Source organism: Chiloscyllium punctatum, chromosome 24 (assembly GCF_047496795.1).
Source record: "Chiloscyllium punctatum isolate Juve2018m chromosome 24, sChiPun1.3, whole genome shotgun sequence".
NCBI lineage: Eukaryota > Metazoa > Chordata > Chondrichthyes > Orectolobiformes > Hemiscylliidae > Chiloscyllium > Chiloscyllium punctatum.
In genome coordinates, this window is record NC_092762.1 from 40201835 (window position 1) to 40220967 (window position 19133).

Sequence of the window (19133 nt, forward strand, 5' to 3'; positions counted from 1 at the left end):
CTCTCTGGAGCCTAAGTGTTACTATAGAAGGTTATGGCTAAGGATGTGTTTAACTGGTGTACCTAGAACATTAAGGGGAGCCATTTGCTGGTCAAGAGGAAAAAGATACTCTCTAATCGTAAAAAGGTGGCTGTCGCCTTATTACAGGAGACACACCCTGATGATGCAGAACATTTGAATCTGCAACAGAATGGGTATGACTGGGTTTATTTTTCATCTTTTAATACCAGGAGTAGGGGAGTGGCCATACTTGTTAGGAAGAATCTCCCATTTAAGTAATTAGAGTATATTAAAGACACACATGATTTATAATTCTTATAAATGGGGAAGAATACGGGATCTTAAATGTTTACTATCCCCCAGCTCACCCTCTTGGGTTCCTGGTAGATGCACTTTCCAAATTGATGAGTCATGCATCTCGGCATATTATCATTGGGGGGGATTTTAATTGTCTAATAGATCCTACAGTAGATAGATTTCCTAAAGGCCCCTGATACTTTCTTCACAATCTAAGCAACTAGGGGATTTGTGTGTTGAATTAACTGGTGGGAGGCTGGAGATGCCTTCAACCTAGAGGCAGGGATTTCACATTTTTCCAATCCGCACAAATATCATACCAAGATTGGTCTCCCATAATGCATTTGGACTCGGTGGTATCATGTGCAATTGGCAACATTACTATCTCTAATCACGACCCAGTGTACCTAACGGTCAAGAGTAAGGACAGTATGGTAGGTTCAGGGCACTGATGACTGGATCCCTTCATTCTTAATGTTAGCAAGCTTATCGAGTACTTTCAATAAATTCAGCATTTTTCTAGACATTAATTCAGGTTTGGCCAACAATCCATCCATTCTTTGGGAAACTGCTAAAGCCTATGCCAGAAGGTTAGTTATTTCCTACTCTGCCAGTAAGAGACGGCAGAAGGGTGAGCAGCAATGCTTGCTCAAAACATAGCTGAAGACATCCGAGAAGGCCCTTGCTAGCTAAATTACAAAGGATCACACCACACCGGTCCACACTGAACTCCATGCTCACACAGACAGCTAAGAAGGAGATTACATTTGCAAAAGAAAGGTTGTTTGAGCATGGAGACAAACAGGGCAAGTAGTGCTCCTCAAGCCATCACCTCGATCAGGGAAGACACTGGAAATCTAAGCAGTGATTTTAAAAGGACTTGAGAGGGACACATTGATGTCTTTTGACCAGTTAGCTTGGAAATATGACTTATCTAGCAGGGATCTCTTCCGTTTTTATCCCAAAATCAGATACTATATTCAAAACAGAAGTACGCTCCTAAATGACCCTTATAGATCCGAAATAGAGAAGAGGGTGCTTAGTGCTAAAAATACATCTTCTGTCAGTACTCTCTATCACCTGCTGGGAGAGGGCTCCTCAGACGAGACTGAGCTGCTTTGTAAGGTATGGGAGAGGGAACTGGGTGGTTGAGATCTCCTCTGGGGCATAGGAGGATATCTGGAAGAATGCAAGAAGGATCTTGATGTGCAATAGGACTCATGCCTTGCAACTGAAGATTCTCTACTTGGCTCCAGATCATCTCTCAAACTTTAAAGTGGGAGTATCTTCACCATGTCCCAAGTGCAAAATGAGTACACGTACTCTCACTCATTGTCTCTGGTCCTGCCACAGGCTCCAGGCATACTGGAGTGCTGTGGCAAACGAAATAGAGAGGGTCTTGGGGACAGAGGTGGAGATGGATCCAGTACCTCTTTTTCTTGGCCTAGCTAATGTACCTCCTTTAGACGTGCACAATAAAGCTTTTCAGTATCCTCACTTTTTGTGCAAGAAAGAACATTCAGTTAGGGTGGGTGTCTGAAAATCCCCCCCGGGGTTGTTGGGCTAATCAAGGAGCACATCCCTTTGGATTTTCTCACAAGCATGGTGCACCATAAAACAAAAAAATTCTATGAAATGTAGTGGCCCTTTTTGGACTACCTGAGCACAGATGTTTCTGCCATATTAATATGGGCCTTTATATAGCCATGACGATTCTTTTCAATGAATGTGGTATCCAAAGAGGAGGAATTACAAACACATGAATATAAGTTTATGCTCTCAATGATCAAGGGCTATTACTTTGATTCCCTGAGCCATTTTATTATCATTACTATTATTATCATGGGTTTTTTTTTAGTTAGTTCGTTATTATTTATTTAATAGTGAGCTTCTTTGTACTGTTGAGAATTGTTGTGTTCTGTGTATGTTGTAATATCCAAAAAAATATTCTTTTTCAATAAAAATATATCTCTTTAAATATCTGATCTGCAAACAATGAACTACTGCATCTTCCATCTTAGTTTAGTCTTTTTATGATGGAGGCAGTACTCTTTCTGAGCCTCAGCTCATATGAAAGTTTCATCAAAAGACAAAGGGAATTGAGAGACTGCTATGAGCTCTGTGTGACAGAGGCATGTTTCACTTCTGCTTCACCTGATTGCGTCTTACAACCCAAGGGTTCCTCAAACCACTGGATGAACTGCATGGTGTCCTCAGGCAAGGAACGGGATGGAAGATTCTGCCTTCTGACCAACACCTCTTGGTGCTCAGAGATGATGGCCCTGGTGAGTTACTGTTCTCCAGAGCTGGAATATTTAACAGTGAAGTGCCGTCCCTATTACCTGCCGCATGAGTTTACCTCTGCTATCCTGACAGCAGTTTACATCCCACCCCGTGCGGAAGTGAACAATGTACTCGATGAAATATACACTGCTACAAATAGCCTTGAGACAGAATACCCTCCATCAAAGATGCTTATTGCTCCATCCTCTGCCCAAACTTTGATAATTCAGACCATAAGGCTGTGTTCCTTCTCTCAGCTTACAAGCAGAAACTGAAGCATGAGGATCCAGTACAGGAAGTCAGACAGTGCTGGTCAGATGAGCTCCTTTGTGACTGCTGGGCTGTGACGGGACTGGTCCGTATTCAAGAATTCAGCAGCAAACCTAAATGAATATGCCCCTACCGGCACTGACTTCATCAGTAAGTGTGTGGAAGACTGCATGTCAAAGAAGTTAACTGAGTGTTACCCAACCAAAAACCAGAAACTATGGATGAACTGAAAGGTGACCCTGACCTATACAGGAAATCTAAGTAGGATTCTAGCAAAGCCATCAAGGACACCAAGAGACAATACCAGACTCAGCTAGAGTCTGGACTAACCACACGAACATACGTCTACTCTGGCAAGGGTGACAAAGCAGAATAGAATGCCTACAATAATGCATTCCTCCTCGATGCGCTCAATGCATTTTATCCTTGTTTTGAACAGAAGGTCAGTGAAATAATGTCATCTGTCTGCCAGCCTCAGGTTAACCTGTACCCACGGTCACTGCTGCAGACATCAGATTAGCCTTCTTGAGGGTAAACCCATGGAAAGCAACTGGCCCGGATGAAGTCCCTGGCTACGCACTCAGGTCCTAGATGGACATCTTTAACTTCTCCTTACTATAATGTGAGGTTACCACCTACTTTAAGAAGGCCACCATCATTCTGGTGCCAAAGAAAAGTCAAGCAATGTGCCTAAATAACTACTACCCTGACATCCATCATAATGAAGTGCTTTGAGAGGTTAGTATTAGCACACATCAACAACAGCCTCCCAGATTGCTTTTACCTGCTACAAACCATCTACCATCCCAATAGGTTCACAACTGACACCATCTCCATACCCATACATTCATCTCTGGAACACCTGGATGACAAGGACACCTATGTCAGACTTCTATTTATTGACTTTAACTCTGTCTTCGCAGTATAATTCCAATAAAACGCAGCTCCAAACTCCGAGACCTAGGGCTCTGCTCCGTCCTCTGCAACTGGATGTTCGACTTCCTGAACCATCAGTAAGAATAGACAACAACACCTCCTCCACAATATTCTTCAACGCGGGTGTCTCACAAGGCTGTGTACTCAGCCCCTTATTATACTCCTTATACACTCACAACTGTGTGATCAAATTCAGCTCTAACTCCATTTACAAATTTGCTGATGACACCACCGTAGTGGGTTGGATTTCAAACAACAATAAGACAGAGTACAGGAAGGAGATAGACAGCTTAGTAGCATGGTGTAAAGACAATCTCTCCCTCAATGTCAAAAAAAAATGAACGAGGTGGTCATCCGCTTCAAAAAGCAGAGGGAAGGATATGCCCCTGTCTGTATCAATGGTGCTGAGGTGGAGGTGGTCAAGACCTTCAAGTTTCTAAGAGTAAATAACACCAATCTATCCTGGGCCACCACATCAATGCTACAGTCAAGAAAGTACACCAAAACCTCTACTTCCTCTGAAGGCTAAGGAAATTCAGCATGTCCACAATGATACTTACCATTTTTATAGATACACCACAGGAACCATCCTATCAGATGCATCACAGTTTGGTGCAACTGTTCTGCCCAAGACTGGAAGGAAATAGAGCATTGTTGGTGCAGCCCAGTCCATCACGCAAACGAGCCTTCCATACATTGACCCCATCTACACTTCCTACTGCCTCAGTGGGAAGAGACCGCTCCCACCCAGTTATACTCTCTTCCTCCCCCTTTTATTGGGCAGAAGACACAGAAGTTTGAAAACACATACCACAGATTTAAAATCAGCTTCTTTCTTGCTGTAATCAGGCTTATGAATGGACCTCTCACATATTAGAGCTGATCTTTCTCTGCACCTTCTCTGTAGCTGTAACACTGTACAGGTATCCCCCGCTTTTCGAATGTTCGCTTTACGCCGTTTTGCTTTTATGAAAGACCTACATTAGCACCTGTTTTCGCTAATCGAAATAGGATTTCCGCTTTTATGAGAAAGTGTGCACAGTGAGAGTAGCAATACCAAGCACGTTCCCCAGAAGTGTTAGTAGATGACCTTCTTCTTCTCTCTCTTACACCCCAGTCTCCTGTACCTGCCACCACCCCAACCTCCGATGACTCAGCCTAACATACCATTATCACCACCTCTCAGCCTTCCAGTGTTCTCACTTGTCTTCCCGATTTTGGTGAGCGAAACTATACTGTACTATTTTATATAGGCTGTGTATTTATCATATCATTCCTGCTATTACTATAGGTTAGTATGATTTTAGGTTTTGTGTGTTATTTGGTATGATTTGTTAGGTTACTTTTTGGGTCTGGGTATGCTCAATATTTTTTTCCATATAAATTAATGGTAATTGCTTCTTTGCTTTAAGCCCTTTCAACTTACGAAAACTTTCATAGGAACGCTCTACTTTTGAATATATTCTGCATTCTGTTCTATTACCCTGATATACTTATTAAGGTATGATTTGTCTGGTTAGCACACACTACAATACTTTTCACTATTACTTGGTACACGTGACAATAATAAATCAAATCAAAGGAATTTGTCAAAAATATAACAGGAATATTCAGTATGCAGAGTAAACTAATTCCTGTTTAAGAAGATTATTTGCAAGTATTTCCCAATGAATCCTGAACAAAAAGGAAAAATATGTTAGGGGATGGCTCATTAAGTCTTTATAGTAGCTAGTAAGTTTAACAAAAACAACGTGATGTAAATGGAAATCTGTCAGTCTGAGTTATTGAGTGTTTCAAATTCCAAAAATTCTAAGTATTTGTTTTTTTATAAACATTATACACCTCGATCTAAGGTGAAAATATTCCACTGTCCTTTTAAGTCTTGACATTAAGCACACTAACCTGCGTCTTTCAACAGCCCACAATGCTTCCTTGGGATCCAACCTCCATTGTTGTTCTTTCAGCTCATGAGTCTTCTCTATAGATGAATCTCTCTTTTTGCTGGGAGAGCTTCTATGACGACTTCTGGATCTTGAAGTCTGCTTTTCCACAGCAACAAAAAAATGGAACATTGACAGTTTCAGAAGTCTGCAGACTGAATAGAGTATACACACATATTGTGTGCACAAACCAATTGCCTATTGAAAATGTAAAGTCACAGGAAGGTGGAAAAGCCATTTAATTTTCATATGATGATGACGAATCTTGCTAATATTCACACCTCCAACTGCTCAGCCAAAACTCTAAACATAAGTATATAATATTGTATCACAGAAAAAAAACTAAGAAAAAGGTAGAAGAAAATTAATCAAGCATGTGCTTTTTACATAACCACATGGAATATTCAGGGAAAAATCCTGAAAGTTTTCAAGCATTACAAAAGTATCTTAAATTAGGAACCTCATTATTAACTCATCTAAAGATACTACCAGAAAGTGTAATATTTCAAGAGCACATTTTAAATCTTCTCAGGTCCTAAAGCGCTCTGAACTGCTGAAGTGCAGTCACTCTGATTTGTGAACTGCAGGTCCCACACACAGCAAGATCAGATAAACCAGTTACAGTGAGGCTGTTGTATGAATTGAGAAGTGGTCTCTTTAAAAAAAAGTCCTAGATTAATACTTATTGCTTCTGTTCATTATCTTCAAGGTGAAAGTGAGACACTTTCTTGAACTGCTACAGAGCATCTGATGTAGGTATATCGTCATCTATGTTTGGGAAGAAATTCAGGATTTTGACCCAACAACAACGAACGATTGGTGATACAGTTAGAAGTCAGGATGTTTAACTTACAGGATAACCTTTCAGTTGGTGTTCCCATACATCTACCATATCTGTTTTAGTTGTAGAAGTCAAAGGTTTGGAAGATATTATCAAAGAAAATTGGCAAGTCAGTGTACTGCATCAGGTAATTTGCTCTCACTGCCTCCACTTTGTGTTGGTGATGGACAGAGTGAATGATCAAGGTAGTAAATGACTGGCCAATCAAGCAAACTGCTTTGCCTTGGACTGTATCAAGCCTCCTGATTGTTCTTGAAGAGCATTCTATCATATGCTTGACTGTGTCTTGTAGATGCTGTGCAGTCTTCAGAAGTCAAGATACAATCACTGTAGCTCGTGTAGCCACAGTATTTATGTGGTTGGTTCAGTTAGATTTCTGGTAAATGTAACCCAGGATGTTAATGATGGGAGATTCAGCAATGTTAATGCTGTTAAATGTCAAGGGGAGATGGCGTGATTCTCTTTTGATGATTATCACTGCTTGATACATGTGTGGTACAAATTAATGTATAGAATATTGTGTGGCTATTTGAGGGAAAAGTGGACATGGTTTTTTTATAGATATTTTTATTGAAAATTTAACATATTTTTACAAGTTTGCAAATAAAAAAAACCCAAGTATAAACATTGATATACAATTAAATCTTAAATAATAACCAAAATTTGTCAAACAGAAAAAAAAGACACCGAGAAAAAAAAACTCAACTACTAATCTAACCTACAACTAACCAGAGTGTATAATTGAATCTCTTACATTATTCAAAGAAGAAAAAAACCGACGGATAACACAGAAATTGGGTAGTGAGATACACGCTCGGAATGTGTTAACATCAAATCGTAACAAAACCCGTATTCGTGTGGGATTCCTCTCCCAAGGGGCCCTGGACCAGCCATGTTCGCCATCTCAATTAAATAAAAGCCCTTGTTAGGATAGCCAAAATATCTGTATTTATGTAATTCAAGAAGGGCTGCCATATTTTATGGAATAATGCGGTCTTTTGGTGCACCATATTTGTAAGGAAGTCAAGGAGGATACATTCCATGATTATTCTGGGCCAATCTGAAAGTTCAGGAGGGCCCTCAGCCACCCAGTTTACCAAAATATGTTTCCTTGCACAGAAAGAGAGAATGGAAAATAATCTCTTCCCGTGCATGTCCAGGGAGGGTAAGTTCGAAAAGCCCAAAAGGAGAGATACAGGATCCACTTTAATTTCCATTCCTAAGATTTCTGTCAGAGCACTTGCTACTTTAGTCCAATATCTACGGATCTTATGACAGGTCCACAGGCAATGTACAAGAGTGTCCAACTCTATTTTACATTTGGGACACATTGGAGATACTCCTGCCTTAAATTTTGCCAATTGATCCGGTGCTATATGGGCCCTATGAAGTATCTTCAGCTGGATAGCCTGAGTTGTGTTGCAGATTCTTCTGGCATCTTTCCAAATGTCATTCCAGATTTCTGTAGAAATTTCCAGTCCCAAATTCTGATCCAATGTTTTAAGCAGATTGTCCATATCTCCCGATACTTCATCACGTAATAAATGATAAATAGTGCTGACGGAAGATACCCCCATTGGCCATAACACTCTACGTTCTCTATCTGATTTATAAAGACTATCTTCTTTTGTATGTAATCTCAAATTTGGAAGTATTAGGTAATCTGAATTTCTGATGCAGCTGTTCAAAGGACATCAGGATCCCTTCTTTAAACCGATCCCCTAAACAGGAGATACCCCTGGATCTCCAGAGTTTGAAAGTGGCATCTGTAAGCCCCGGTTGAAATCCCCATGCTCCCACTATCGGAGCATAGAGGGACGTTTTATGTGAGTTGCACTCATTTTGCCGCATTATATTCCAAGCTTTAATTGTGTTTAGTATTATAGTGTTTTTATAGTGATCCGTAATGATTTTCCTCTTGTCTGAAAATAAAAGGTTAATAAGTGGGCATTTTACTTGAGAAGCCTCGATGTCAAGCCAGATTGATTGCGGGTCAGACAAGACCCAATCGGCTATGTATAACTGATATTTCCTAAAATCTGGGAAATCCAATCCTCCCCTTGTCTGTGGAAGCTGTAGCTTCTTCAGCTTAATGAGGAGCCGTCTATGATTCAAGATAAAGGAACCCAGCCAGCCATATAATTTACATAGTGCCAGCCTCGGCAGCATTATCAGAAGCATTCTCATAGGATATAGGAGACGGGGCAGGACATTCATTTTAATTAGTGCTATTCTACCCAACCAGGAAATTGGAAGGTCTCCCCATCGCTGGAGGTCCTGCCTTATCCTTTCCAGTAAATGCACAAAGTTAGCCTTGTATAACTGACCAAATACTGGGGTAATAAAAATGCCTAAATATAAGAAACCCTCCAGGGACCACAGAAAGGGAAAGTGGGATCCATCCACTAAGTGGGATATACTAAGCAAGGCCGCCCATTGGCATAGCCTCCGATTTTGAGAAATTAATTTTATAGCCCGAAAATACACTAAATGTATTAATAACTTGGATTAAGCGAGGCACGGACATCAAAGGATTGCTGAGGAATAGGAGAACATCATCTGCATAAAGGGTAATTTTATGTTTATCCGTACCAATCCGCGGGGCCGTTATATTAGGATCAGCCCGTATAGCTTCTGCTAGTGGCTCAATTATTAGTGTAAATAGCAATGACGAGAGAGGACATCCCTGACAGCAGCCCCTACCCACACTGAAGCTATCCGAGCCTAATCCATTGGTAATCACAACTGTTTTGGGATCACTATACAGTGTTGAGACCCGTTTGGTAAACGCCTTTCCAACGCCAAACCTTTCCAATGTGTAAAACAAATATGACCATTCAACCCTGTCAAATGCCTTTTCCTTGTCTAATGAGACTATTACTCCTGGTATCTTTCCCTGATGGCAGGCTTGAATCACATTCAAAACCCTTCTAACATTATTGGATGATCTATGGCCCTTAATAAACCCTGTCTGATCCCCCCTTTATGATGTGTCGCAATACCCTTTCTAGCCTCAATGCTAACGTTTTAGAGAGGATTTTAAAATCTACATTTAGCAAGGATATTGGTCTGTATGACGCCCAATCTTCTGGGTCCTTTCGTTTTTTGAGAATAAGGGAGATATTTGCCTCTTTCAGCGAAGGTGGGAGACAGCCCTGACTGTATGTGTAGTTATACATGTCCCTAAGTGGACCGGCCAATATTCCTGTAAATTCTTTATAGAATTCAGCTGGAAAGCCATCTGGGCCAAGGTGCCTTACCACTCTGAAGTTGCCTGATTGCGTCAAGTATTTCTTGGATTGTTAGGGGAACATTCAGGACCGATACCTGTTCTGGAGTTAGGTCCGGAAAGGTCAGGTTTTTAAAAAATGTCTGCATCCTCCTAGTTCTGTCTTCGCAATCCTGCAATTTATACAAATCAGAATAAAATTCTCTAAAGATTGCGTTAATCCTTTTATGATCATGAATGAGAATACCCGTACTTTCCTTGATAGACGTGATAGTTTAAGGGGCCTTATTTTTCTTTGCAAGAAATGCTAAGTATCTACCAGGTTTATCGCCAAATTCATATAACCTTTGTTTTGCAAATAATATTTCCCTCTTAGCTGTTTGAGTAAGCGTAGTGTTTAGAGCTGTCCTAAGGGCCATAATCCTTTGCAATTTAATAATAGAAGGTCTATCAGTGTATCCTGTTTCAGCTGCTTTTAAGTGAGCTTCAAGCAGACGCTGTTGTTCTCCCTTTAATTTTTTCTGGGTCGGCGAGTATGAGATGATCAAACCTTGCGTGTAAGCTTTGATGGTCTCCCACATCATTGATGGGTTGCTAGCCGTATCTGAATTAATTTCTAAAAAAGTTTTAAATTCTTGAGAGAAGTACTTTACAAATTTACTATCTTTCATTAGGAAGGGGTCCATACGCCAATGCCGGGGGGACGTCTCATTGTTCCTCGTCTTGATTTCCATATATACAGCAGCGTGATCGGAAATTGTTATATTGTCTATTTTACAGGATGATATGGAATTTTTAAAAAATCGAGGGGGCAAAAAACATATCAATTCTGGTATGGCATTTATGTGGATTGGAGTAAAAAGAAAAGTCTCTGCCCTGTGGATGAAGACATCTCCATACATCTACTAATCCTAATTCTTTGTTCAGATCCACCAATTGTCTAGATCTGGGAGATACTCCTGCAGTACTCTTGGGAATCCTATCTATTTCCGGATCCATAATACAATTAAAATCTCCCCCAATAATTGTATGATGAGCACCGAGAGCCATCAATTTTGAGAAGGCTTCGTTATAAATTTAAAAGGATGTGCCGGGGGCAATACAAATTTAAGATCCCATATTCCTTTCCATTTATAAGGGCTTTAATCAGAATATATCGTCCAGATTCGTCTTTTATCTAATTTAGGATTTTGAAAGGGAGATTCTTCTGAATAAAAATAACGACTCCCCTGCTTTTTGAGCTGAAGGAAGAAAAGAAGGCCTGATGAAATCCACCCTGTCATAATTTCAAGTGTTCTTTATCCAATAAGTGTATCTCCTGTAGGACAGCTATATCAACCCTTTCTTTCTTGAGGTTTGATAATATTTTCTTCCTTTTGACTGGTGAATTACTCCCCTTGACATTCCAGGTGCACCATTTAACTGACTAATCAACCATAATCGTCCAGGCAAATCAGAGATCCCTCGGGAGGGGACCCCTATATCCAGAACATCCCGAGCATAGAGCATATAAAATTCACAAAAAAAAGGCTCTTTAATACACTCACATCAATATAATAAGAAACTATTTCTAAATAAAAAAATGTATTTAAATGGAGATTTTCCCCCTTGTTCCCAGGGGGCATCACTTCCTTTCCAAATGTCCATCATATCCTCTCCCAACCAGTGCCCCACCCTTGACCCAGGTGCCCCTTGATAGGATGTAGAAAATTCTAATATACTACAGAGCTAGAGTTAACAGTGAGCACCCTACCCCCCCACACCAACACCTGGATATATTTGGTAATGATAGTACCATGTATAAAATTACAGCCTCAACAAGTAATAATTAAATATAGTAATACAAAATAACGGGGAAAAACAATCCCGCTCCTAAAGACAGAAATAAAATAGGATAAGGTAACCACCTCCCCCCACCAACATTAACTGGACCCTCCCCCGGCCTATATATACATAAAAAAAAGTGGAAGAAAATCGCTAAGTAGAGAACAAATAAATAAACCCTCTCCTCACCCCCCGGAGATAATATTAAACAGTAAGGTAAAGAAAGGGATTAATATAAAAAAAGGGGAGTGTAGACCGGAGTGGGGGGAGAGCAAAACAACGTCAATTAACTCTTACATTTCATCTAAGAGTGTCCAAAAATTCCTTGGCCTTTTCCGGCGATCTGAAGTTATACACGGACCCTTCATGGTTAAAACGTAGTGTTGATGGGTAGCGCAAGGAGGACTGAATATTTAAGTCCCTTAAACACTTCTTTGCTTCGTCAAACGCCTTCCTCTTGCGGACCAGAGCTGGGGAAAAGTCCTGGAATAACATAATCTTGGATCCTTTATAAATCATGGCTTGGGGATCTTTCCCAAGATTTCTGGAAGCTTCTAAGAGCATCTGCCTCTCCTTGTAGCTCTGCAGCTGGAACAGGACTGGGCGGGGGCGCTGGTTCGAACCGGGCCCATGTATTGCAACCCGGTCGGCCCATTCCACCCTTACCTGGCCGGATCCAGCCTCCAGATTTAAAAGCTGTGGAAGCCACTGTTTGAGAAATGCTGTAAGCTGGCCGTTCGGGAAGGCCCAGCAAACGAATATTTTTTCGACGAACCTCGAGAATCGAGGTTGTCGATGTGAGTCCCTAAGGTGTGGACTCACTGTTCGAGAGTCCGGACCCGATCCACGGCCAATTCTGCTATAGTCTTGGAGGTGCGGCCTTTAGCTCTGCCCCTCCGACTCGGCGCTCGAGTTCCTTGATGTCTCGGTCGTGCTTTTGTAGCGCGGACGAGAGTGAATCCCATAGGCTCTGGGACTCATCGATGAAGGCGTCAATCTCTGCATCGAGTTTAGAGATTATTTCCTCGAGGTTCACCACCGTAGGTAAGTCCCCCGGGGTGGCTGCAGATGCCTCTGCTGCAGCTGGGGAGGGTGGGGAAGGGGTTCCTGCCTGCTGAGAGCTGCGGGCTCCCTTCCCTTTAGTCATTTTTACAGGAGATTAGATTGTTTAAATTCAGTACTGAGCAACTAATTACATTAAGTATAAACTATTTTAAATGATTTGGTGAGTGTGGTGGAGGCGGGTAGCCCACTTTGCCCAAGTCTTGGGAGGAGCACTATAGACTCAGACTTGCTGGGTCATCGCCATCTTGGATCCCCCGGACATGGTTTTAATGTCTCTAAAAACAGTACATACAACAGTACAGCATCAACTTAGATCTTATGCTATTCTCTGGAGTGGGACTAGACTTAACACCTGAAAATGGTTAAATTGTTGAACAGGCAGCAGAGTTTAGAACAGCAAGATTGAAACACAAGAGCGACAGGTGGATATGAAAAGAATGTTGATTTTTTGTAGGAGAATCCAGAAATCAAGGTTACTGTTTAAAAATAAAGTCTCGTCCAGCTCAGCCAGAGATAAAGAGAATTTCTTTTTAACAGGGGACATGTGAAATTTTGCAACCGTTTTCCTCAAAAGTCAATGGCAGAACAGCCTCAAAAGACAGCGATGAGAAGGTCACATGTCCCCTTGCAAAAAATATCACTATAGATGATGGCTCCTCCATTGTGTGGTGGGTGGGTGGGTGGGTGGAGGATGTTTACAACAGACAATATTTCTCACCTTCCATACCTACAAGTTGTTCTCATTTTTGATAGGGTTTCCTGATATTTTTAAATTCTGAAACCCTCCTCCAGGCCCCTGTCCTTATCAAGTTTACAACCAACTGCTGGAACAACAAAAACCTAATTCAAATGAAAAAGTTAAATCCTTTCCCATGGTTTTCTTACTATTTTGTATTTGCACAATAAACAATTTAGCAAGTGAAGTTTAAAACAGACACACCTAGGACAGATGGTGAAAAAATAAAATGATAGAAATTCAGTTTTTTTGTTTCCCTTAAACTTTAAAAATGTCTTTGATATGAAGATACAAGCATTTTTGGCTGTCATTGTGTACAGGTGTGCTTTTTCACAAAGAAAGTTTTTGATGCATATGAAACATCAGGAGCCCAGTTAATTCTGAAGAGCTTAACCGCCCAGACCTTGGGTTTGCATTAATGAGCTATGGGAGGTGATGCATGAAAGAAAACTGATAATTGGATTCTAGCCCATCTGCCCACCACAGATTCTGTTGTTTCGTTAAAATCCTAATGGAAGTGCTAAAAGTGTTACCAAATTACTGCTTTGAAAACAGTTTGGTCCTTAAACCTAAGAAGCTCCTGGAAATCAAGAAATCAAAAATTATTTTGACCACTGCCTCCAACACAGCGCTGCTACTATTTAGCCAGCTGAATTAGAGATGATTGGCTTTCAACGTGGGCATTTTCAAGGATCAACTTTAGTATTAAGGCTCTTCACTGCTACATTTGCTCTCCTAGCACAGGATCACCAGTGAAGAAATAAGGACATAGCAGGGACAGAGATTGTCATGGTCACCCATCACAGAGGGTGCCCATGATAATGCCATGATGTCATCTTATACAACATGGACAGAGTTGTTTTATAGATGGTGAGTGACAATCAATCAATCAGACTGCTTGAACTAGATTATGTTGAGCATGAGTCATCTTGGAGCTGCACTGTTCAGGTAAGCAAACAGTAACCATCAAATTCCTGATAGTTGGTAGCTGGTAGAGAGACTTTAAAGTCAGGTGATGAATGAAAGAACCCCAGCCTTCAACCTGCTTCATCCTGTACCACAATTTAGTTTCTGGTGCAGATAATTTGGCAATTAAATAGTTGGCCAATCAGTCAACTTTCCAACAAATCAGCACCCTTTCCTTCTGTAGTATAAATTCTTGTCCTGATGAGTGCAATGTGCCTCTCACTTTAACAAGATTCAAGTTAAATTTCTGGTGTATCGAGTTACATTAGCACAGGAGGCAGCCATTTGGCCCTTCGACCCTGTGTCATCTTTCTGTAGAGAAATGCAGACCCCCACATTCACTACAGAACCACGCAAATTAATGATCATCCAATTTAAACTTAAACAGAAGTGCTGGAGAAACTCAGCGGATCTCGCAGCATCTGGGGTAAGGAAAGCATGTTTCAGATCCAATATTACTTCTTAGAGCTTCTGAAATAAAATATTAACTGTATTTCAGCCCCCAATAATGCTGCCAGACCTACTGAGTTTCACTTGCTATTTTTATTTCAGATTTCTAGGGTCCACCAGTATATAAGCATTCTTGACTGTCATTTATTTTTGAAATCACTGATCATCTCTACTTGTCTCCCTTGTGGGAACGAATTCTAGGTCTTTACGATTAGCTGCACAAGATAGCTCTTCCTCACTCTTTAAACTGGCTTCCCCTTGCATCATCAGCTGATGAGATCAACTTTCTTGTGTACCTTTCCAAAACCTGCAAAAATCCTGCCTACCTCTAATAAGTTTCCCCTCAAATTCCTTTGTTTCAAAGAGAACACCCACGCATTCTCCAAAATAACCTCACAGCTCTGATAATCCTCCAGGATGCTAAAGGTTTGGCAAGAATGTTATTAAAAGTCATAGGCAGATGGTTGCACTTTGCTGTCAGAGACAGCGGTCGTTTCATGGCATTTGTGATGTACAAAATCTCTTGCCATTTAGAAGTCCAAGTTTGAAAATTGTCTAGATTTGGTTTTAGTTAGTCAAGCTGTCCATTACAGCTACAACACTGACAGCTACCCGACAGCGCAGGAAATTGTCCAGAAATGCCCTGCACAAAAAGCAAGACAAATCCAACCTCGTAATTTACCACCCTCTCAGTCTTGTCATAATCACCAGTAAACTAATGGAAGGGGTCATCAGCAGTGCTATCAAGAGTCACTTGCTTACAATAACCTGCTCACTGACGCTCAGTCCGAGTTCTGCCAGGGTCACTCAGCTCCTGACCTTATTACAGGCTTGGTTCAAACATGGACAGAAGAGTTGAATTCCAGAGGAGAGGGGAGAGTGACAGCCTTGACATCAAACCCGCATTGGATCAACTGTGACATCAAGGAGCTCTAGCAACTGAACTGAACAGAGCTACAAATCTTCTCAAAACTCGCTTAATGAGCTAAATACAATGTTCGATACAATAAGAGCAGGCTAGAAGCAAGGAATCCTAACTGGAATCTTTGTATTGCCTTTGTTACCTCGAGACTAATCAAAAAATGGACTAGTTAAGAACATTAAGTGGTCAACATTGTTAGATGGATATCAGAAATGCAGAATGACTTGTACTAGAAATGACTTAGCTAGAAAAGTATTAATACTCGGGGGAACATGGATTCAAATCCCACCATGGCAGAGGGTGAAATTTAAATACATTAAAGAAAATCTAGAATGAAAATCTTAATCAACCAAGCCAATCGTTGCAAAAACCTATTTGTTCATAATGTTCTTAAGGCAAGGAAATCTACCATCCTTACCTGGTCTGACCTATATGTGACTCTAAACACACATCAAAGCGGCCAATTCTGAACTGACCTCTATGATGGTCCAGCAAGCCACTCAGTACTACATTGCTACAGAGTCTAAAACAAGGAATGAAATCACACAGACCACTCAGCATCGATCTGTGCACTGGAAACAACATTGGCAGCAAGCTCAACCCTATTGATCCTCGTCCCTAACGTGTGGGGCTATGCCACAATTGGGACAGCCATCTCCCACAGAGGTGTCAAATAATAACCTGACCTAGACAATGCCTCAGACACCAATCTGATACTGAAACAATTTGTCCACATTTAAAGCAAGACATGGTTAACATCGAGATTTAGACTGATAAGTGACAGGCTCGCACCACAAGTGCAAGGTAATGATTATCTCCAGCAAAAGGGAATCCAATCAATCATTGTCCTTGACATTCAATGACATTACCATCATTGAATTCCATACTCTCACCATCCTGGGGTTGCCACTGACCAGAAACTGAACTGGACTAGCCACATAGTAACAACTTTCGGCTCGAGATTGAGACTTCTGTGGTAAGTAACTCACCTCCTGGCTCTTCAAACCCTGTCAACCATGTACAAGGAAATCTACCATCCTTACCTAGTCTGGCCTATATATGACTCCAGGTACACATCAAAGTGGTCAATTTAACTGACCTCTGTGATGGTCTAGAAAACCACTCAGTTGTCAGGAATGTCATGAAATATTCTCTATCTGCCTGGAGAAGTGAAGCTCCAACAACACTCAAAAAGCTTGATACCATGTAGGATACAGGGTCCCATGTAAGTGGCACCCAAGCCATCAACATTGATGGCCAGTGGTAGCAGTCATCTACAAGGTGCAATAACTCACTAAGGCTGTAAGCATCTCTGAAAGCCATAGACTCAACTACCGAGAAGGACAAGGACAATATATGCATGCAACAACTCCACCTCCATCAAGTTCTCCTCCAAGCTGCACATTGTCCTGACATGGAATTATATTACTGTTCCTTCATTGTCACTGGATCAAAATCTTGGAACTCCCTTCCTTACAGAACTGAGGACATCTCTAACCCCAAGGACTGCATAGCTTAAAAAGGAAACTCACTATCTCCCTCTCTACGGGAATTAGAAATGGGCAATAAATGGTGGGCTAGCCAATGACACCAACATCCCATGAATTAATTTTTAAAAAACAGATTTCAATATGAACCTCTCAGATTAGCCTGATGTCAGGGTCCCATATTTCAAATGGCAAAATCTGTAATCACAACTGTATTAAGTGGATACATTTCAGCCTGGAATTTCAACAGAGATTATAATCCTACCATAATCCTTCGGGTTTAGCTGCAATAACTAATCTCACTAACAAAGAACATACCCTCCTTCGTTCTTTACTCTTTTGCCTCTCTGAGCTCCTACTCCTCCTCCTCCTCTCCGAGCTCCGACTTCTCTGGCGTCTTTCTGAGCTCCAGTGATTCCTTCCCCTCTCAGAGCTTCGACTCTTCCTCCTCCTCTCTGCACTCCGACTTCTCCTTCTCCTTTCCGAGCTCCAACAACTTCTTCCCCTCTCAGAGCTCCGACTCCTTCCTCTCCCTATTCTCTTTCTCTCTGAACTTCGAGTTCCTGGAGAGAATGAGAAAGACAGACAGATAGGCAGAAACAATGCTTTTTATACAGTAATGAACTGCTCTTGTAATTTTTTGATACATATGTATACAATGGGATATCACTTATTCAATTTGCTTCAGCTTCAGATCACAGAAACAGAAGGAATGCTGTCAGTTACACTGAGCTCTGCACTTATAAAGACTGGAGAGATTACAGCGGACATGTAAATTAGTCACTGAGGCTCTTGATGTCCTTTATTTACAGGTGTTTTCTAATAAAAAAAAAGTGTGCAGCAAGTCAGTTGAAGCAAATGTTCCAAGGTTACGCTACATATCCTGCAGTATTCCTTCATTTATTCATACTGAACTGGGATCATGTTGAGTTCTGAAGCCCTGCCTGTAGGATGTGATTTCAGTCCAGATTATTTGTTAACTTTCAGAGTTCATTGCAATCCTGATGTCCACTTCCAATAAGTAAGGGACATCGCGACCCCAGAAGCTGTTATTCCAGCAGTCTGCATGGGTGAGGATGTGCTCTCACAATGCCTGTATTGTGTTAGCCAGATTGGTGGGAGTCAATTAATTGTGGATTCCTGTTCTGGACTCCTTCCATCATTGTGCTGCTGATGGTAATGCTGAAGTTCCTGGAGGGATTTTTAGGCTCGTCAGAAACTGATGCACATGGCGTAGGGATGCCAACTCTATTATTGGAGGTTTGATCATAAGACATTCTGAGCAATGTTTACTGGCCTCTTGTGCTTTGTTATAGAGTCTCATTTCTTTCTCCCTTAATAAATCTTTCCTTTTTTTAGTTCACCTCTTAATTTGAGCTAATGTGGATTTCACCATTCTAACATTTCTTTGTTCATACCCAGAGCAGTTTATTTTGCAAGACTTTCTCATTTTCATGAATCTGGTTAAATTCCAGATGCCTTGAAGTTTCCCTTTCACATTTTCCTAAGCAGTCTTAAAATATCATTCACCATCGATGTAGAAGCAGAAGTAGGACATTCAGTCTATTGCTCCACCATTCAATGGGATCACAAATCAACTCCGCTTTCTTGATTCTACCCATAATCTCTTGCTAATTAAAAATCTGTCTCTCTCAGGCTTGAGATTCTAAATGACCTAGCCGCAAAAGTTGTCTGCATTGCCTAGATCGGTGCAGCTTCAACAACACTCAAGAAGCTTGACAGTATCCAGACAAAACAGTCCACTTGATTGGCATTACATCCAGAAACATCCATTCCCTCCACCGCTGATTAGATTAAATTAGATTCCCTACAGTGTGGAAACAGGTCCTTCGGCCCAACAAGTCCATACCGACCCTCCAAAGAGTA

At 41.1% G+C, this 19133-nt stretch overlaps 1 protein-coding gene across 10 annotated transcripts in view; it reads right to left on the reverse strand.

Moving 5' to 3' along the window:
- LOC140494474 (uncharacterized) overlaps nt 1–19133 on the reverse strand; it is a 116433-nt gene that overhangs the window by 27555 nt on the left and 69745 nt on the right. For all 10 annotated transcript variants that reach the window (XM_072593680.1, XM_072593681.1, XM_072593679.1 and 7 more), the window contains 2 exons: nt 17565–17809; nt 5689–5825 (listed from right to left, as the gene is read on the reverse strand). In XM_072593680.1, coding sequence (XP_072449781.1) covers nt 5689–5825; nt 17565–17809 — 382 coding nt within the window. The remainder of the gene's footprint in view (nt 1–5688; nt 5826–17564; nt 17810–19133) is intronic.